At 44.2% G+C, this 15,097-nt stretch overlaps 1 protein-coding gene across 2 annotated transcripts in view; it reads right to left on the bottom strand.

Annotated features, from left to right (window-relative positions):
- The window catches only part of PLPP3 (phospholipid phosphatase 3), a 100,956-nt gene extending 88,267 nt beyond the window's left edge, over positions 1-12,689 (bottom strand). Inside the window, exon 1 of one of the 2 annotated variants that reach the window (XM_078670124.1) lies at positions 12,170-12,689. In XM_078670124.1, the coding sequence (XP_078526250.1) occupies positions 12,170-12,308 (139 nt within the window). In that variant the 5' untranslated portion in view covers positions 12,309-12,689. The remainder of the gene's footprint in view (positions 1-12,169) is intronic. The other variant, XM_078670130.1, reaches the window with a different exon arrangement.
- Positions 12,690-15,097: the final 2,408 nt, after the last annotated feature.

The raw sequence follows: 15,097 nt of genomic DNA, 5'->3' as shown, positions 1-15,097 counted from the left end.
TGATAGAATGAAATGCTACTAACAAGGACAGGAATCCCATTCTTTGTAAAGTTTTGAGTCATTTCCAGTCTGCACATTTTTGTTTTATCACATGACAAAAACCACACATCAATTCTGATTTTGTTCATCTTTAGCATATTGTTATAGCAAAGTAAAGGCAGAACCGCAGACACATACTCTGACCTAAAGTGCTAAGAGGCCAAGAAATTGACAAGCATGTGCTTTACCGAAATGTGTAACGCAACATAATACAGTCAAAGCATAAGGTAAAATGTAACACTTTATTAGTTTTGCATTCATTGCTTAATCTTTGCCAGTAGGCCTGCATCACATCTAACGCAATACAGTAAGTTTCCTTTTTAATGTCAACTTGTTAACACAAAATGAAGGAAAAACAGTGATAAATTTTGAGGCAAAAACTGGAAAGAGACACAGGACTCTGCCTACTAACTTGAAAGATGAAAGACAGTTTAGAAATTACCGGCAGTTTCATGGTGGTTGGCATACTGGTACGTTTGAAAGTGATATTTTGCCTGGCATCATAAGGAGGCAAGGTATTTCTTTTAATCCCCACCGTTCCTCCAGCCCGTCTCCCCCCACACCCACCAGTAACCCTGTAAAATAGGTCCAGATGTTTTTCAAAGGTTCTTTGCTGCAGTAAAGCAGGAAAGCAAACATTTGTGTTAACTTTATTCACCGGGCAGACACATTAATCCAATCTTTTACCAAAATAAGCTGAATATTTGAGATATGTTTATATCGTGAAATGAGTCTATTTGTTTCATATGTTAAACCTATAAAGAAACTGTACTAAGCTTAAAGTATAGAATCTGACTATAGAGAAGGGATGCCAGTGCAAGACACATACAAAGATTTACTAGCCCACCACTGACACTGCTTAGCCACAGGATTTTTTTTGTTGCTCTGCATTGCCACAAACATCCTGCTGCTATTACTTCCCAGTGACTGTTGCGTGTATTTTGTGGTTTTCGTTGAAGTTTCTGCCTCCATCTCTCGTACCGGAAGACCACTGATGTCGGACTCTTGGATAAAAACTATCTGTTGATAAATTACACCTCCCAGTGACTTGTCACGTTTTTCTACAGAGGAAGGTCCTCTACATAGTTTGAGAGGGTCTACTGGTTAGCCACATGTCACATTGTTCAGATTTAGCCTATCCCCAAAAGAACAGAGGTCTGTGCTCCACGCTGGGTTCACTAGGTAGACCTCTACCCACATTAGAGGAGTTCTGCACATAACACACAAATGTGGATTGATTGGGGCTACGTTAAAGACGCATCAATAGTCAACAAACCTTGAGCTTCGTTCTCTCAAGGAATTTTTAGGATCCAAGTATATGTTGCAGTGCTGCCTAAGACAAGATAACTTTGGAGTATCTGTAGAGCTACAAATGGCTTTTAAAATTAAATGTAACAAACAAAATAAGTAGAAATCCTTTTTTTAGGTAACTCTACTCAAAAATAAAATAACTATCGCTCAAAGAAATGCATGATCAACACTGGAAGACTATAGAATTTGCCACCACAATTTTTCTCTGGGGTGAGTGGAAGTGGCTATTTAAAGGTGATTTCTGTATGTTTGTGTATGCATCTATGAAGATCTGGGCCTCTTTGATGCCAACCCCAATGCCTTCTGTATTTGGACAGAGGTGATCAAGACAGTTTACTGATCAGGCTGAATTGTTCAGGGCAACCATGGATGATTGCCAAGGAGTGAAAGATAGAATATTCTTTGAATCAACAAAAAAGGACAAAATTGCTTCCAGGCCTCTCTTCCCTGCTCCTGCCAATCCCACCCCCACCATCAACATGGTACCGGAGGCCAGAACACCAGAGTTCATTTTGTGATGATTGGTGTATACCAATGGACTCACTGAGGTGGTCATGGGCCATACACTGAATGTATTCAGGGTGTATATACAAGATATTAAGAAAGATGCGTTCCTCCCCTGACAACTAGTGCCTTTTGGGTATGTGGGACAAATTATTTCAATTGGAAATCGCTGTTCAATAACTGTGCCTTGTAGGTTTTTGAACATCCCAGTACATAAGTCCACTAGACAAAACAAGGGGGGTTCTATCAGTTACAAATAACAAATACAACAAGTTACACAAAATTGACAGGAATTTTCAAGATCCAGCTATCACAAAAGTGGTGCTACAAGCTTTATCTAGTTGAAATTATTAGAAAATGGACATCCAGAATTTCCAAAAGGGATGAAACCTGTTTCTTGCATGGAATGTTGAGCAAGCATGCTGGGATCCCCACTTGTGCATTCTCTTCCTACACACAACGCAGACTATAGGCAGACAATACTATTTCCCCATGCGAGTGCCTCTCCCAAGCTCAGAATAGAGAAAGGGTTAGTGCCTTGAACTAATTCTTCCACGGAATTACAGCTGTTTTAATCCCACACAGACGTGGTGCGATGCCACAGAATTCCACAATTACAAAATGGATGCACCAGCTAATTCCCAAAGGCCAAACAAAGCAGAAAAGTGCCTAAGCTCTTCAGATGAACGCTCCTCTCTCTCCAGTCCCCCCCCCCCCTCTGACAAGATAAACATTCTCCTGCTGACGAAGGATTTGTCTGCCTTTGATTTGGCGCTCTTTTATCACGCACAAGAGGCGAGAGATACAGTAACGCTGGCCCAGAATTCTCCAATTACCTCTGCTTTGTGCTGGTAGGTAGATACCGGGAGGTAGCTTGTCTGTGACAACACTGGAGACAATAGTTCTCTGCCCCCGTCCGTACACGTTTGTTGCCCCAGGAAGAATAAACGTCAACAGTATAAAGGGAATCTTTTCACTGAGGACAGACACACGTCGTGCACGACGTCACAACTTCCAATGACCTTCTGATTACCAAAGCAGCCATTTCTACGTTTGGGTGTTTTTTGTGGCTAGGTTTGTCAATTGTCTTTACGTGATAACCCATAGTGTGATGCCACCCTCGGTGCATTGCATGGAAAAGGCTGTCCTGTGTGTATGATTCTAACCATGTCAAAGTTCAAACTATAACTGGCACATGCATCAATATTACATTTTGCGATTCCTTAATTGCGAAAAATAAGTAATCGCAATTAAGGAATTGCAAACTGCAATGCATCAAGAAATTGCTAAAAAAATAGCGATTTCTTAAAATTCCTTAATTGCGATTCTCTAATTGAAAATCGCAATTAAGGAATACCTCCCCATCCATTCCTATGGGCATAGAGGCCCATAGGAAAGAATGGAAAGACATTCTTAATTTGCAATTCACCATTAGAAATTCGCAAATTAAGAATGCAATTTCAAGGGTGCAGGGGTGTCCAAAGGACACCCTGTTGCACCCCTGAAATCTGCTTAGAAGTACATTTTGCATGTGAGTGTGTAAAATGGAACTTTGAAAAATGCACTTCAGTGCATTTTTCAAAGTTTTCGTAAATTACCATGAAGGTCAACTTCATGGTAATTTGCTCCCCTTATTTGCGAATTCGCAAATTTTGAAAGTTTGATGCATTGCATTTAAGGAATCTCAATTTGAGATTCCTTAAATGCAATCGCAATTTAAGAAATCGCAATTTTGTGATTTCTTAAATTGCGAAAAAAACAAAAATGATAATACATCTCAAAAACGGGAATTGCATTCACAAACGGCCGAATTTTGCGATTCGCACCATTTGCGAATGCAATTTCCAATGATGCATGTGCCCACAAATATTTTAGTCTGCATCCTGAAGGCTTGGCTCATTGACCCAACAGATCCTTTTTACTTGGATTACGGTCGCCACATTTTATAAAAGTCTGAGTCCCCTCACTTCAAGCACAGCAGCATTTGAAGATACAGTTCCTCTTGACACGTTTCTTCACCAAGACCCATATCTCCGTTTCAGATTACATTCCCATTAGCTGACACAAACGGGCATCAACCACAAAGGCAGACAGAAATGAAACCCTTCAGATTAGCAAGGAGCTCAAGAGAGCATGCAGCAAGGGGTGGATTTGCAGATAATCCAGCAATCAGCCCCCACGTGTTGATCTTTCCATGGGGCACATGTTTTCTTCTGCAGTGCAGATAGTGTGCGCCATCTAAAATGCATACCTTCTGACTCTGGCAACTAGACAGCCAAAGATACTACCTTAATGTTGCTTTTCATGGCACCAAGAACAGTATGTCTGCCTGCAAATACACGAAGTACACGTTTGAACCACAGAAGGTCAAACAAGGCCCTGAATCAAATCGACCCAGCTATATACTTCCTTGTATCAAAGATCAAAATCCCTCCCTGAATCACTACAAGTCCAAATGCTTCCTTGAATCACACTCTCGTGCAATATAGAAACGTGTTTATGCTCAGAGCTGTCCAACCCGAGGTTGCAGGGGGCACTCAACAAATAGTGCTATGCTACATTGACATAAAACACAAATATACAATTGGCTTGATTTCAAAACATCTCATCCGGCCCAAGATTGTCTTTGCCTGCCACTGAAGACCACTGAAAAGTTTGAAGCATTGTGTGCCAAGTCACCTGTTATGATATGTCATGGCATATGCAAAACTGAGAATCTATACACATATAAGAGGTAGTGCAATAATTTAATTAAATGAATACCTTCATCCTTCAGCCAGCTTCAGGTACAGTTTTTTAACACTTCAGCGTCATAACATCACATGATCCGACTATGAGGTGTTGGTGTATTCACTTACTCGTTTGTTGTTCTCTCCCTGAGTTGTTGATATCACACTCCTGGGCACTGCAGTTAAGACACCTCCCCAAGGCCCTGAAGAAACTGCACTGCAGCTATGGTTCAGTGAAGCGGACAATTTTTTTTTGGGGGGGAACTTTACATATTTGGCAAGGTTTTTCTTTTTTAAGTGCTTGGTGAACAATCATGAAAGAAGCCAATTTTGCAGGAGAAAGTGCTACATAAAAAACGTTTTGGAAGCAAGACTCTCCCACAGTAACGTTTTGCAAGAGGCACAGTTGTGTGGAGTTACATCGTTTTGAACATTTCACAACTTCAATAGCAGAATGTGTAATTCTGCACTTGCCTTACTGATGCAATTTCTATTTGTGCATACATTGCATTACCTCATCACTTCTCCTCGTCATCATGTTATACACTATGTGATGCCCCCAAGCAGACTGATGACTAGAGGTGTAGAAATTTAAAATTAAGCATGGCTGACAGTTCATGAGTTGCCCAATTTTTCCACAGTCATCTATTTTATATATGAAATATTATACAAAACCTGCCTGTCTTTCGTAGGAAAAATAGAGCCCAGCTACTCCCATTCCCATATGAGAATGATTGGAAAATTATTATGTCTCTTTCCTTAATCCCTTAAAGTCTCTAAACCCAGTAATAGAGACCAGATGAGACATTGACTGCATCAAAACAGAACAAAAGCAACAGACTTACTTACAGTGGTTTCCCAATCTCCTCTGCAATAGCCTTAGATACTCTGGAATTTTTAAATTAAATTTATATCCTGCTGTGGTATTAAAGTTCCATTTGGTCTCCAGATGGAACAATTAAGGGCAGCATTAAGAAAGAACATGCTGGAAATTAAATGCAAATGAGTAATCTGGCCACATGATTAGAACAAAGTGTAATTATGATGCACCAACAGTTTTAAAGCATGGGCAATTGAAGGCCCCATATCCTCGCTTCAACACTTAAACATTTAATGCCTTGACCAGCCTCCTATTCCAGGTCGTCTTTCTAATACTGATTTTATTTATAATCAGCTCCTTTGCATTCATTTAGGAGAGTTGCACCCAAATAATGAAAATGAAACTCATTACTGCCAAAGTATCACTATTTCATCATGATGAAGTACTGCATAAGGATTAACCGGCCCTTTGGCTGACAAAGTCACATTTGAAGGGATACTGGCTTTAGATATGTTGAGATTAGTCTGAACTCTTCCATGGATCTTCAAACTTAAAATTGAGGAGTACCGCATTGAAAATCCACCCACTCACGACTTGTGTTTGTGTCTTGATACTGTGGTTAAATCCCTCAGACATTGCTGTAGGGTATTGCAGGACTGCTACAGATTATTGTAGAGGCAGTCTCCATAATAGATGCTTTTTCGTTTGAAACTTACTTTAACTTTGAGGATGTATGGAATAAGCTTTTTGTCATAAAAAATAAACAGGAAATAAAGTGGTATTTCACAATCTGGGGGTAAATAAGAATCCACATTCTTGTTACTGGCACTGTAGAAATGGAGAACCAATGAATTCTCCATCATTACCTTTCTTCGTTCACTTTTTTATCCTCTATGCCATGAGTAGGATTTACAAAATGTCCTGGATTGTCAGGGTAACACACATGTTGGGATGTTCAGAGTTATCATTAAAATGGAACGGGTGGCCATTCAAGTTTCAGTATGTTCTTTGCTATTTAATAAAACATGATGGCTGGCTGTGGCGTGCTAATGACATGGGCTAGCTATATTTCTGATTCTTCTTAGAAATCTGAACACAGGAACATAAGGGAGTGAGATTTTATTTGCAAGATCTCTCTTGACAATGAACTAATCCTATACAAATATCACTGGGCAGCAAAGTGATTGGACCAACAGCAAAAGACCCTTACGAAGGCTCAGCAAGAAACATCCTTGGCATGCTTCTCGCTCAGTTTATAAAGGGGGATAGGCCCAACATTGGCAGGGGAATTGGGCAGGGAAGGTTTCAACATTACTGACCCTTCGAACATGTCGAAATATGGGCGCCATATTTTGTTGTCCTTATTGATGGTCACATGACAGGGGACAAATGTGAGTCCAAAGTCACAAATGCACCATGTGGAATAAGGGACAGAGCAAACTGGATGTGTATCCTATTAAACAATGCACAGTGCACCTGCTTCGACTGGAATCTGCTGCAGAGACCCTCAAAAGGGAATCTGTATGCAATTACCAACAACATAATACATTTGCAAAAAAATCCTTACATATGTATACACTAGCACATGTATCAAAGCAAGATGGGCACACATGCACACAAAACATCCTCTCACTCAAATATACCACTGTACTACCGAAAGTCCCTGAGAAGCACATATGTGAACGTGCATGCACACACACCTCCCTGAAGGCTCCCCTTTGCCAATTTGGTCACAGTAAATCCAACTTCTATTCACCTGCTGCGCCCTGCTACATCTTGCACAGCGTGGCACGTGGAATGTGCAAACTAGCTGCATTCGTCTAGCACCCGGCACCCTATACACCTAAGATGGCGACGCCAAAGCGTGAAACGTAGATAGTATCCTGTGTCAGCTTACAAGACCAGAACGCAATTAAGCGTCAATGGAAGATCTTGAAAACGGAATGACTGCACACAACAAGAAGCTGAATCGGGAGACGCCATACAAGGGTCAGGCATGCAGCAACGGCACGGAAACTCCTGTCCGAGGGTTTCACGAGCCTTCTCCAGTGGTTGAGCGCACTGTTTATTAGGGACAAATGCCTTCCAGCGTCCCAGGGATTTTTTTTAATAATACCTCCTTAGATATTTCTATGGTCCCAGTCCTCCAACTACTTGTAACAGACTACATCGTGGCAGCACCATTTCACTCCATACCGCAGCAAAATGTAAAGAAATCCAAATTAAACAAACGAGCCGTATTTCAGGTGCCTGTCATTTCACACCTGCTGCTTCTGGAAATGCGATCTGTGTGAGCGCGAATGTTTCCTTCAGCCCATGCTAACCCCGGTGCATCGGCTAAATAGCAGGCGTGTTTACACACACAACTTGAAACAGTACTGTCCATGTCAATATCACTTTTCACACGTACTGTCCATGACAATATCACTTTTCACACATGGGGCTGTTTTCGGATGTATACGTTTGATCTGCAAATTTTACGAAACCTACGAACTTTGTTCCGAAAACGGGTCAATGGCCCTAAACCCCTGGAAGTGGAAAGAGTCGATATGCTTGACAATGTGGGGGTGTGGGTGGGGGCACCTCTCTTCACGCGCCTTCACACTATTCTGTTGGAAGATGACGACTGGCACATCAGGCCCCGTAAGGGCCTTTGTGCCAGTCACTATGCATATGCGAGATCACAACAAAGCGGGCACGCTGTACTCAGCGTGAGGGAGGGCCCTTTCAGATGCAGGGGGGCATCTTAGCTGCAGCGTTGGGGGGCGCTCACAGCAGCAGGCCCGGCTCCGCCGCGAGGCCGGACAGCCTGGGTTTAATCAGCTGCATTCCTTCCCGCCGGCTCCACGCACGCAGATAGCAGTCTCCAGGCACCTCTGCGCTGGCCTCTCGGGCGCACTCACACGCCACGCCGCCTGGGTACAAGCTCACGCACACTGGACAGAATCTGATGCACTCACACTCTGCCTAGACACAATCATTCGCATGCACACTCACACTATGAATAGACACAATCTGATGCACACTTCACCTACACACACTGCACACTCACACTGTGCCTAGGCACAATCTGATGCACACTTCACCTACACACACTGCACACTCACTCTGTGCCTAGGCACAATCTGATGCACACTTCACCTACACACACAATGCACACTCACACTGTGCCTAGACACAATCTGATGCACACTTCACCTACACACAATGCACACTCACACTGTGCCTAGACACAATCTGATGCACACTTCACCTACACACAATGCACACTCACACTGTGCTTAGACACAATCTGATGCATACTTCAAATAAACACGCAATGCACACTCACGCTTTGTCTGTACACAATCTGATGCACACTTAACCTTCACACAGTGCACACTCACATTCCACCTTCACAGTCTCAAGTACTCACACTTCGCCTAGACACTCTCACAGTGCACACCCCCTCCCCACCCCCACCCAGACAGTCTCATGAACTCTCACGTCGCCTGGACACATTTTGATGTACACTCATACTTCTCTGAGGCACACTCCGCCTAGACACAATCTCATGCACACTGACACTTCCCCTGGACACACTGACAATGCACACCCACACCCCACTCCCACAGTCTCATGCACTCTCACACTTCACCTGGACACATTTTGATGTGTACACTCACACTTTCCCTAGCCACACTCCGCCTGGACACAATCTCACGCACACACACATTTCGCCTCACACAGCCCGCAGTGCACGCCAGCGCCCTTAGGTTTGACACGTTTGCTTTCCAGTGAAGCCCATCAGAGGTGTCTCTGTCTGACAGACTAGGTGAATCTGTGTAAACACGGGCCCTATCTGTGCGCCCGGGGGACGCCTGGCCAGGCGCGAGGCCTGTGGAGACACGTGCATGCGTCAGCGCGCGCCACCTCCCCGCCTGCAGATGTGCTCTGCTTCAAATATAACCCACAAGGAGGTATCTTTGTTGTGCTTATCCATGTAAACACTGAGGCATAAAGACTTCAATGACAAATTGTTAGCTGCGTGCCACCCACGTTGCGCTTCGGCGTCCCACAGGGTGCAGTCGGCTGGTGCAAGGGCGTGTGGCTGCACTCTGCATGTCTGTGTGCGTCTCCATCTATGGTGTTTTACAGATGCTCGATGCCTTCCAGCTGTTTCACTCTCTGTGTGCGTGCATGAGTACATGTGTGCTGTTTAGCAGCGGGCTGACAGAATAGTCTCTTCAGAGTCTGTCCAGCCCGGCCCCTCTGAGGCTAGCCTGCGCGAGGCTGGGATCTGCGTGTTGTACTCTGCCTGTGTTTTTATTAGTATAGGAATGCTGTTTAATAGGTCTGATGTGTCCATCTACTTCAAACTGCTTCTGAAGCAGCAGCCCTCACGGATGCCCGCGTGAGTGGTGCTGCACTTTGCGTGAGTGGTGCTGCCCTTTGCGTGAGTGGGGGTGCACTTTGCGTAAGTGGTTCTGCCATTTGCGTGAGTCGTGCTGCCCTTTGCGTGAGTCGTGCTGCACTTTGCTTGAGTGAGGCTGCACTTTACATGTGTGGGGCTGCACTTTACATGTGTGGGGCTCTACTTTACATGTGTGAGGCAGCACTTTACATGTGTGAGGCTGCACTTTACATGTGTGAGGCAGCACTTTACATGTGTGAGGCTGCACTTTGCATGTGCAAGGCTGCAATCTGCACTCCTATGTATTTGCATATTTGTTCTGCTTTATTAAAAAAGGCTAGATATGTTCTACTCACTTAATACTCTGTACCTCTGAGGCACTAGAGCTCTCTAATGCTAGTGTGCGTGAGGCTGCACTTTGCGTTTGTGAAGCTGCACTTTGCATGTGAGTGAGGCTGCACGTTGCATGCGTAAAGCAGCACTTTCCATGTGTGAGGCTTTGATGAGCTGTTTTATGAAGTCAGACATGTTCCAGCCATTTCATACTCTGAGTTTGAGCCGCTAGTCATCTCTGATGCTAGCCTATGTGAGGTTGCACTTTGCATGTGTGAGGTTGTACTTTGCGTGTGAGGACTTAATGCGTGAAGCTGCACTCTGCACGCCTATGTATTTCTATTGGGCGCTGTTCCAGCCATTTCATTCTGAGTTTGAGCCACTAGTCCCCTCTGATGCTAGCCAGTGTGCGGCTGCACTTTGCGTGTGTGAGGCTATGCTTTAAGAGTGCGAGGGCGCACCCTGCCCGTGTCTGTATTGCTATGTTTGCTATTTTATAGAGCTTTTGTTCCTGTCACTTCAAACTTTGAGCATCAGAAGCACTTGGCTTCTCTGATGCTAGCCTGGGTGAGACTGCACTTTTTCATGTGTGGGACGGCTCTCTATCTGCGTGGGTTGCACATTGTGTCAAACTGCACTCTGCACGTCCCTGCACTTTTTTTTATACTCATGCTGTTTTATAGAGGTTTGACCTGTTTCAGCACCTGCATACTCTATGAGTATGGACCACAAGTCTTCTTCAGGACAAAGTAAATCCTCTTTGGAAGTGTTTGCAGACTGCATTTCCTGCAATGCAGACAATACCCATTCTTGGAACCATATGTAATAGTAAAATATTCGAATAAAAGTGATCCACATTAAATGTTCTTTCACAGTCAGTCTATAGTCCTACGCATCATAACCACTGTAGCCACCTCTTAATTTCCCCTACTACTTGTAGTACCCTCCTAGCACACACCAACTTCTGACCTACCGATTCCTCACTGATCCTGGCATCACAATCACTTAGACACTCAGAAAAAACTGTCAGTTCCTTCAATGCAGTGAAAATATTCCATAACACAGACCTTCACACTGCAAATATGTTTTCAGTGGCAGTAATTAAACAAAAAGCTTTTTTTTGTATTCTGTTGTGGACACGTCCCATTGAGAAGACTTTGTTCAACTGAATGCCTGAGTGTGTGTAAATAAATACGTGTTCCAGTACATAAATGCATTATACCAACACACAACGCAATTATATACAACTTAGCTTATTAGTTTGATACTATTCATAAATAAAGCTTTGCGCATTAAAAATGAGCGCTGCATTTAGTGGGGTCATAGCTTCCTTGAAAGAAACAGCAGAAAAACACCCAATTAGCGATGGCCCGTTGGAACATCTGTTTCTGGTTGAAAGCGGGCTGGTTCCCCCTGTGAACCCTGTTTGTTTTACACGACGCCCTGTCAGGCAGCAGGGACAGGCACGGAGCGCCTGGCACACTGTGTTTACAGTGTGTGAGGGGAGAGGAGAGCCGAGCTCGGCACCGAGTGTCAGGCCACCGGGGAGCGCCGGCCTCGGATAGAGCGTCACTGTGCTGCCCGGGCTGAGGGCTCACTGTAGCGCCTCTGTGGAGCGGCGGCGGCGGCAGCGCCCGCTCCCGGCATCCTCGGCGGCCGGGGCGGCTGCCTGCGGGGGCTCGGCCCCTCGACCCCCAGCAGCCGCTCGCGGGGGAAGCCCACCAGAATTATAACATCAGTGGCAGGGCGTAATCTATCTCTGACCGGGCTAAGGTAGTTTTGGGGGTGCCTCTGACAGGTCCACTTTAATGTTGGGTGCACAAAAGAGGGGAACAAGCAGCCACAGGCTGCTAGAGTGGGGTGCCTTGCGGCTAAGCATGCCCCTCCAAGGCTTGGGCTAGGCATGGGGGGCAGTGGCACAAAACACACCGGGAAACAACTTGTTGGGCTCCACTGGGAGGCGAGGGCGCGCGGGAGCGAAGCAGCAAAACACTGGGAAAAGTTGCAAAGTGAAGAGAAGCCTGAGCTGCACTCACTCACCCATGATCAGGCAGAAGATGTCCAGGCAGATGAGAACCACCTTCTTGCTGCTCTTTTTGCTGCTGTTGTTGTTCAGCGCCGGGGTGCCCCCATTCCTGCTGTCGGGGACCATCGCCTTGTCGTACTTGTAGTTTTGCATGTTGGGGTGCGCTGCCGGGAGGTGAGGTGTGTGGAAGCGCTCCCGCACGCCTGGAGGCGCCGACCTTGGCCTCGGACGCGGTGAGTTTATAAGTAACAAAAGTCCCGGGCACAAAGTCCCTCGCCCTGGTGGAGCCTGCGAGGCACCGATCAAACTTTAAAAGTCTCTGGCATAGGAGAAAGCAGCCACAAAAGTTGTGCAAAGTGCGCGCCGGGGGTGTCCTGCGCGTGTGGGTCTGCAGCCCCCTTCCCTGCTGGTCGGTGAATGAACGGAGGTGGAGTGGGCCGGGTGGCAGCGCTGCTCTCTGCTGCACAAAGCCTGCCCGCCGGCGCTCTCTGGCATCAACAAACTCCGCGAGCGGGACGCTGCACTTTTTATTTCGGAAACTCCTTTGCACCCCCCTTTAAGTTACTCGGCTCTGATGGGATTTCAGCGGACAGCCAGCCCCCTTCCTGAGGCTGCCTTTTACATATGATAATTAAGACCACATTTCTTCCCTCTTTACAAAACTTGGGAAATGCTGGCTCCGGGGTTAGGCCGCCCCCAGCGGTGACAGAGGGCAGTGACCGCCCTGGTGAAGGGAAGAGTGCGCAGTCCTCACACTGGGGGAGGGGTCGGGAGAGCTGCACTTCTAACGTGTATGCTTTACAGAGCTACATCTTCGTGCTTTTCTAATTTTTCTTTACATTTTTAAGTGTTGTTTTTTCTTTTTTTTATTCTTTTCTTTTATTTCTCGATTAATTACTTTCCTCGACCAAAATTGAAACGTGGAAAAGGAACTGCATGTTATAATTCAGAAAATGTTCCTGACAATAATTGCGTATTCCGGCAAGAAAGATTTGTAGGGAACATCAAGGAAACGTGTTAATCTGCGCTTGACAGACCATTAATCTTATTTTTTAAGAAACGAACGTTATAAATGCTTAATATTTAGAAGATAACGAGATTACTTTCATACACATGGTGAAAGTTGCACTGCAAAGCTTTGCTGTAATCCAATGGCAAGTAATTTTTTTTATAACATATATGGCAGTTATTTAATGAGCTATTTTAAAAGGTAAGTATGACAAGAAACTGCGTTGGGGCATTAATACAACTTTTTGATAACATCTTACATTGCAGACAAGAATGGAAGTCTATAAGAAATAAACAGTCGATTTCGAAATTGATATTTGCACCTGAGTGTTACAGAAGCACACACTCTTCATCCAAAATGTAATGCAGATATAGCTGTAACAAAAAAAAAATGGCAAAGTTAAAACAGCATATCCCCTCATAAAACTGGGAGGGGAGCAGGCAGACGTATTCTGTTCTGGTTCTCTTCCACCCCAGTAGATGGTGATGTGTGGACATTTCCCAAAGATGTTCAACAATCACAGACACGCCAGAGCTTGTTTTGGACTTCTTTTTACTTTAAGGCAGTTGACATACTTTCTCAAAAAGGGACGCACATATGTGACTGTGTGACTGTGTGAGGGGATGTACTTACACACACACACACACACACACACACACACACACACACACACACATACACACACACACACATATATATATATATATATTCCAGGAAAGAGGTTACAAGTACACTGATATAGTACAAGGGGAAGAAAAAGCCAGACTAAAAACAAGGTTAGAAACATTAAATGAAAAACAGAAAGATAAGGAAAAAGAAGAACGACCATGAATGATTGCAACTTATAGCAAGGAAAGCCACAAAATTCAGAAAACTCTTTCGAGATATTGGCACATTCTTATGAAAGATCTGGATATAGGCAAAGACATTGGAACCGGTCCTCTAATCTCATATCGGAGAGCACCAAATCTCTCGGACCATTTGGTGCAAAGTCATTTCTCACTGAACAAAACAGCAGATTGGCTTCAAAGGAGAAGTAATGGTTTTACAAAGTGCATGACATGCAAAGCCTGTAAAATAGGACAAAACACTACCACCCTGAAAGATCCTTCAGGCAAGGACTTCATCATCAAAACAAAGATAACTTGTGAAACATCTTTTGTAGTCTATATGCTGAGATCCTACTGCGGTAAAGAATATATAGGCAGTACAAAATACCCTTTGAAGAAAAGGATACTGGAACTTATCCGGGCAATACAAAATGATGACAGTACTTATGCCATGGCAAAACACATCAAACAACATGAAGGAACAACATGGCAAGATATAAAATATCTGGGGCTAGCGACAATCCCCAAACAAGAACGTGGGGGTGACAGACTACTAAAGCTGAGGAGACTTGAGTCCAAACTGATAAATAAATTCAAAACAAAACACCCAAAAGGCTTAAATGCAGATGAAGAAATGCATGTTCATTTGTAAATTAACTGTAAGATTGCATAAAAACATAAGTCAGTATGGTATTTTTTGATCATAGCATGAAGCACTGATGTTGGTAAGGGTACCTCGATAACAACAGGGCTTGTGAAATTAATATAAGTATTTTTGATTGGGACCAAATGTGGGGCAAAGGGCACTCAGCCCTAGTAATGACTGTATCTTTAAATCAGACGCCCACAAAATCGTAGCGTAGTATTAAAAACGCAATCGATATTGTTTGTAGATATGTAATAAACATCCTACTCAAGGATAACAACGTATCATTAGGGTGTCTGTCATTAGAAATCTCCCCACATGAATGTCCACTCAAAACGACAAACAAAAAGTAAATATGTAGTAATATTTCACTAAAAACCACAATGCCCATAATGCATCACCAATGTAAGTAATGGGTGAGAGTATAAAGTGTGGAAATGGAGAAGGGACTAATTGT

This window comes from Lissotriton helveticus, chromosome 1_2, assembly GCF_964261635.1.
Source record: "Lissotriton helveticus chromosome 1_2, aLisHel1.1, whole genome shotgun sequence".
NCBI lineage: Eukaryota > Metazoa > Chordata > Amphibia > Caudata > Salamandridae > Lissotriton > Lissotriton helveticus.
This window is presented reverse-complemented; position numbering and strand designations above follow the sequence as displayed.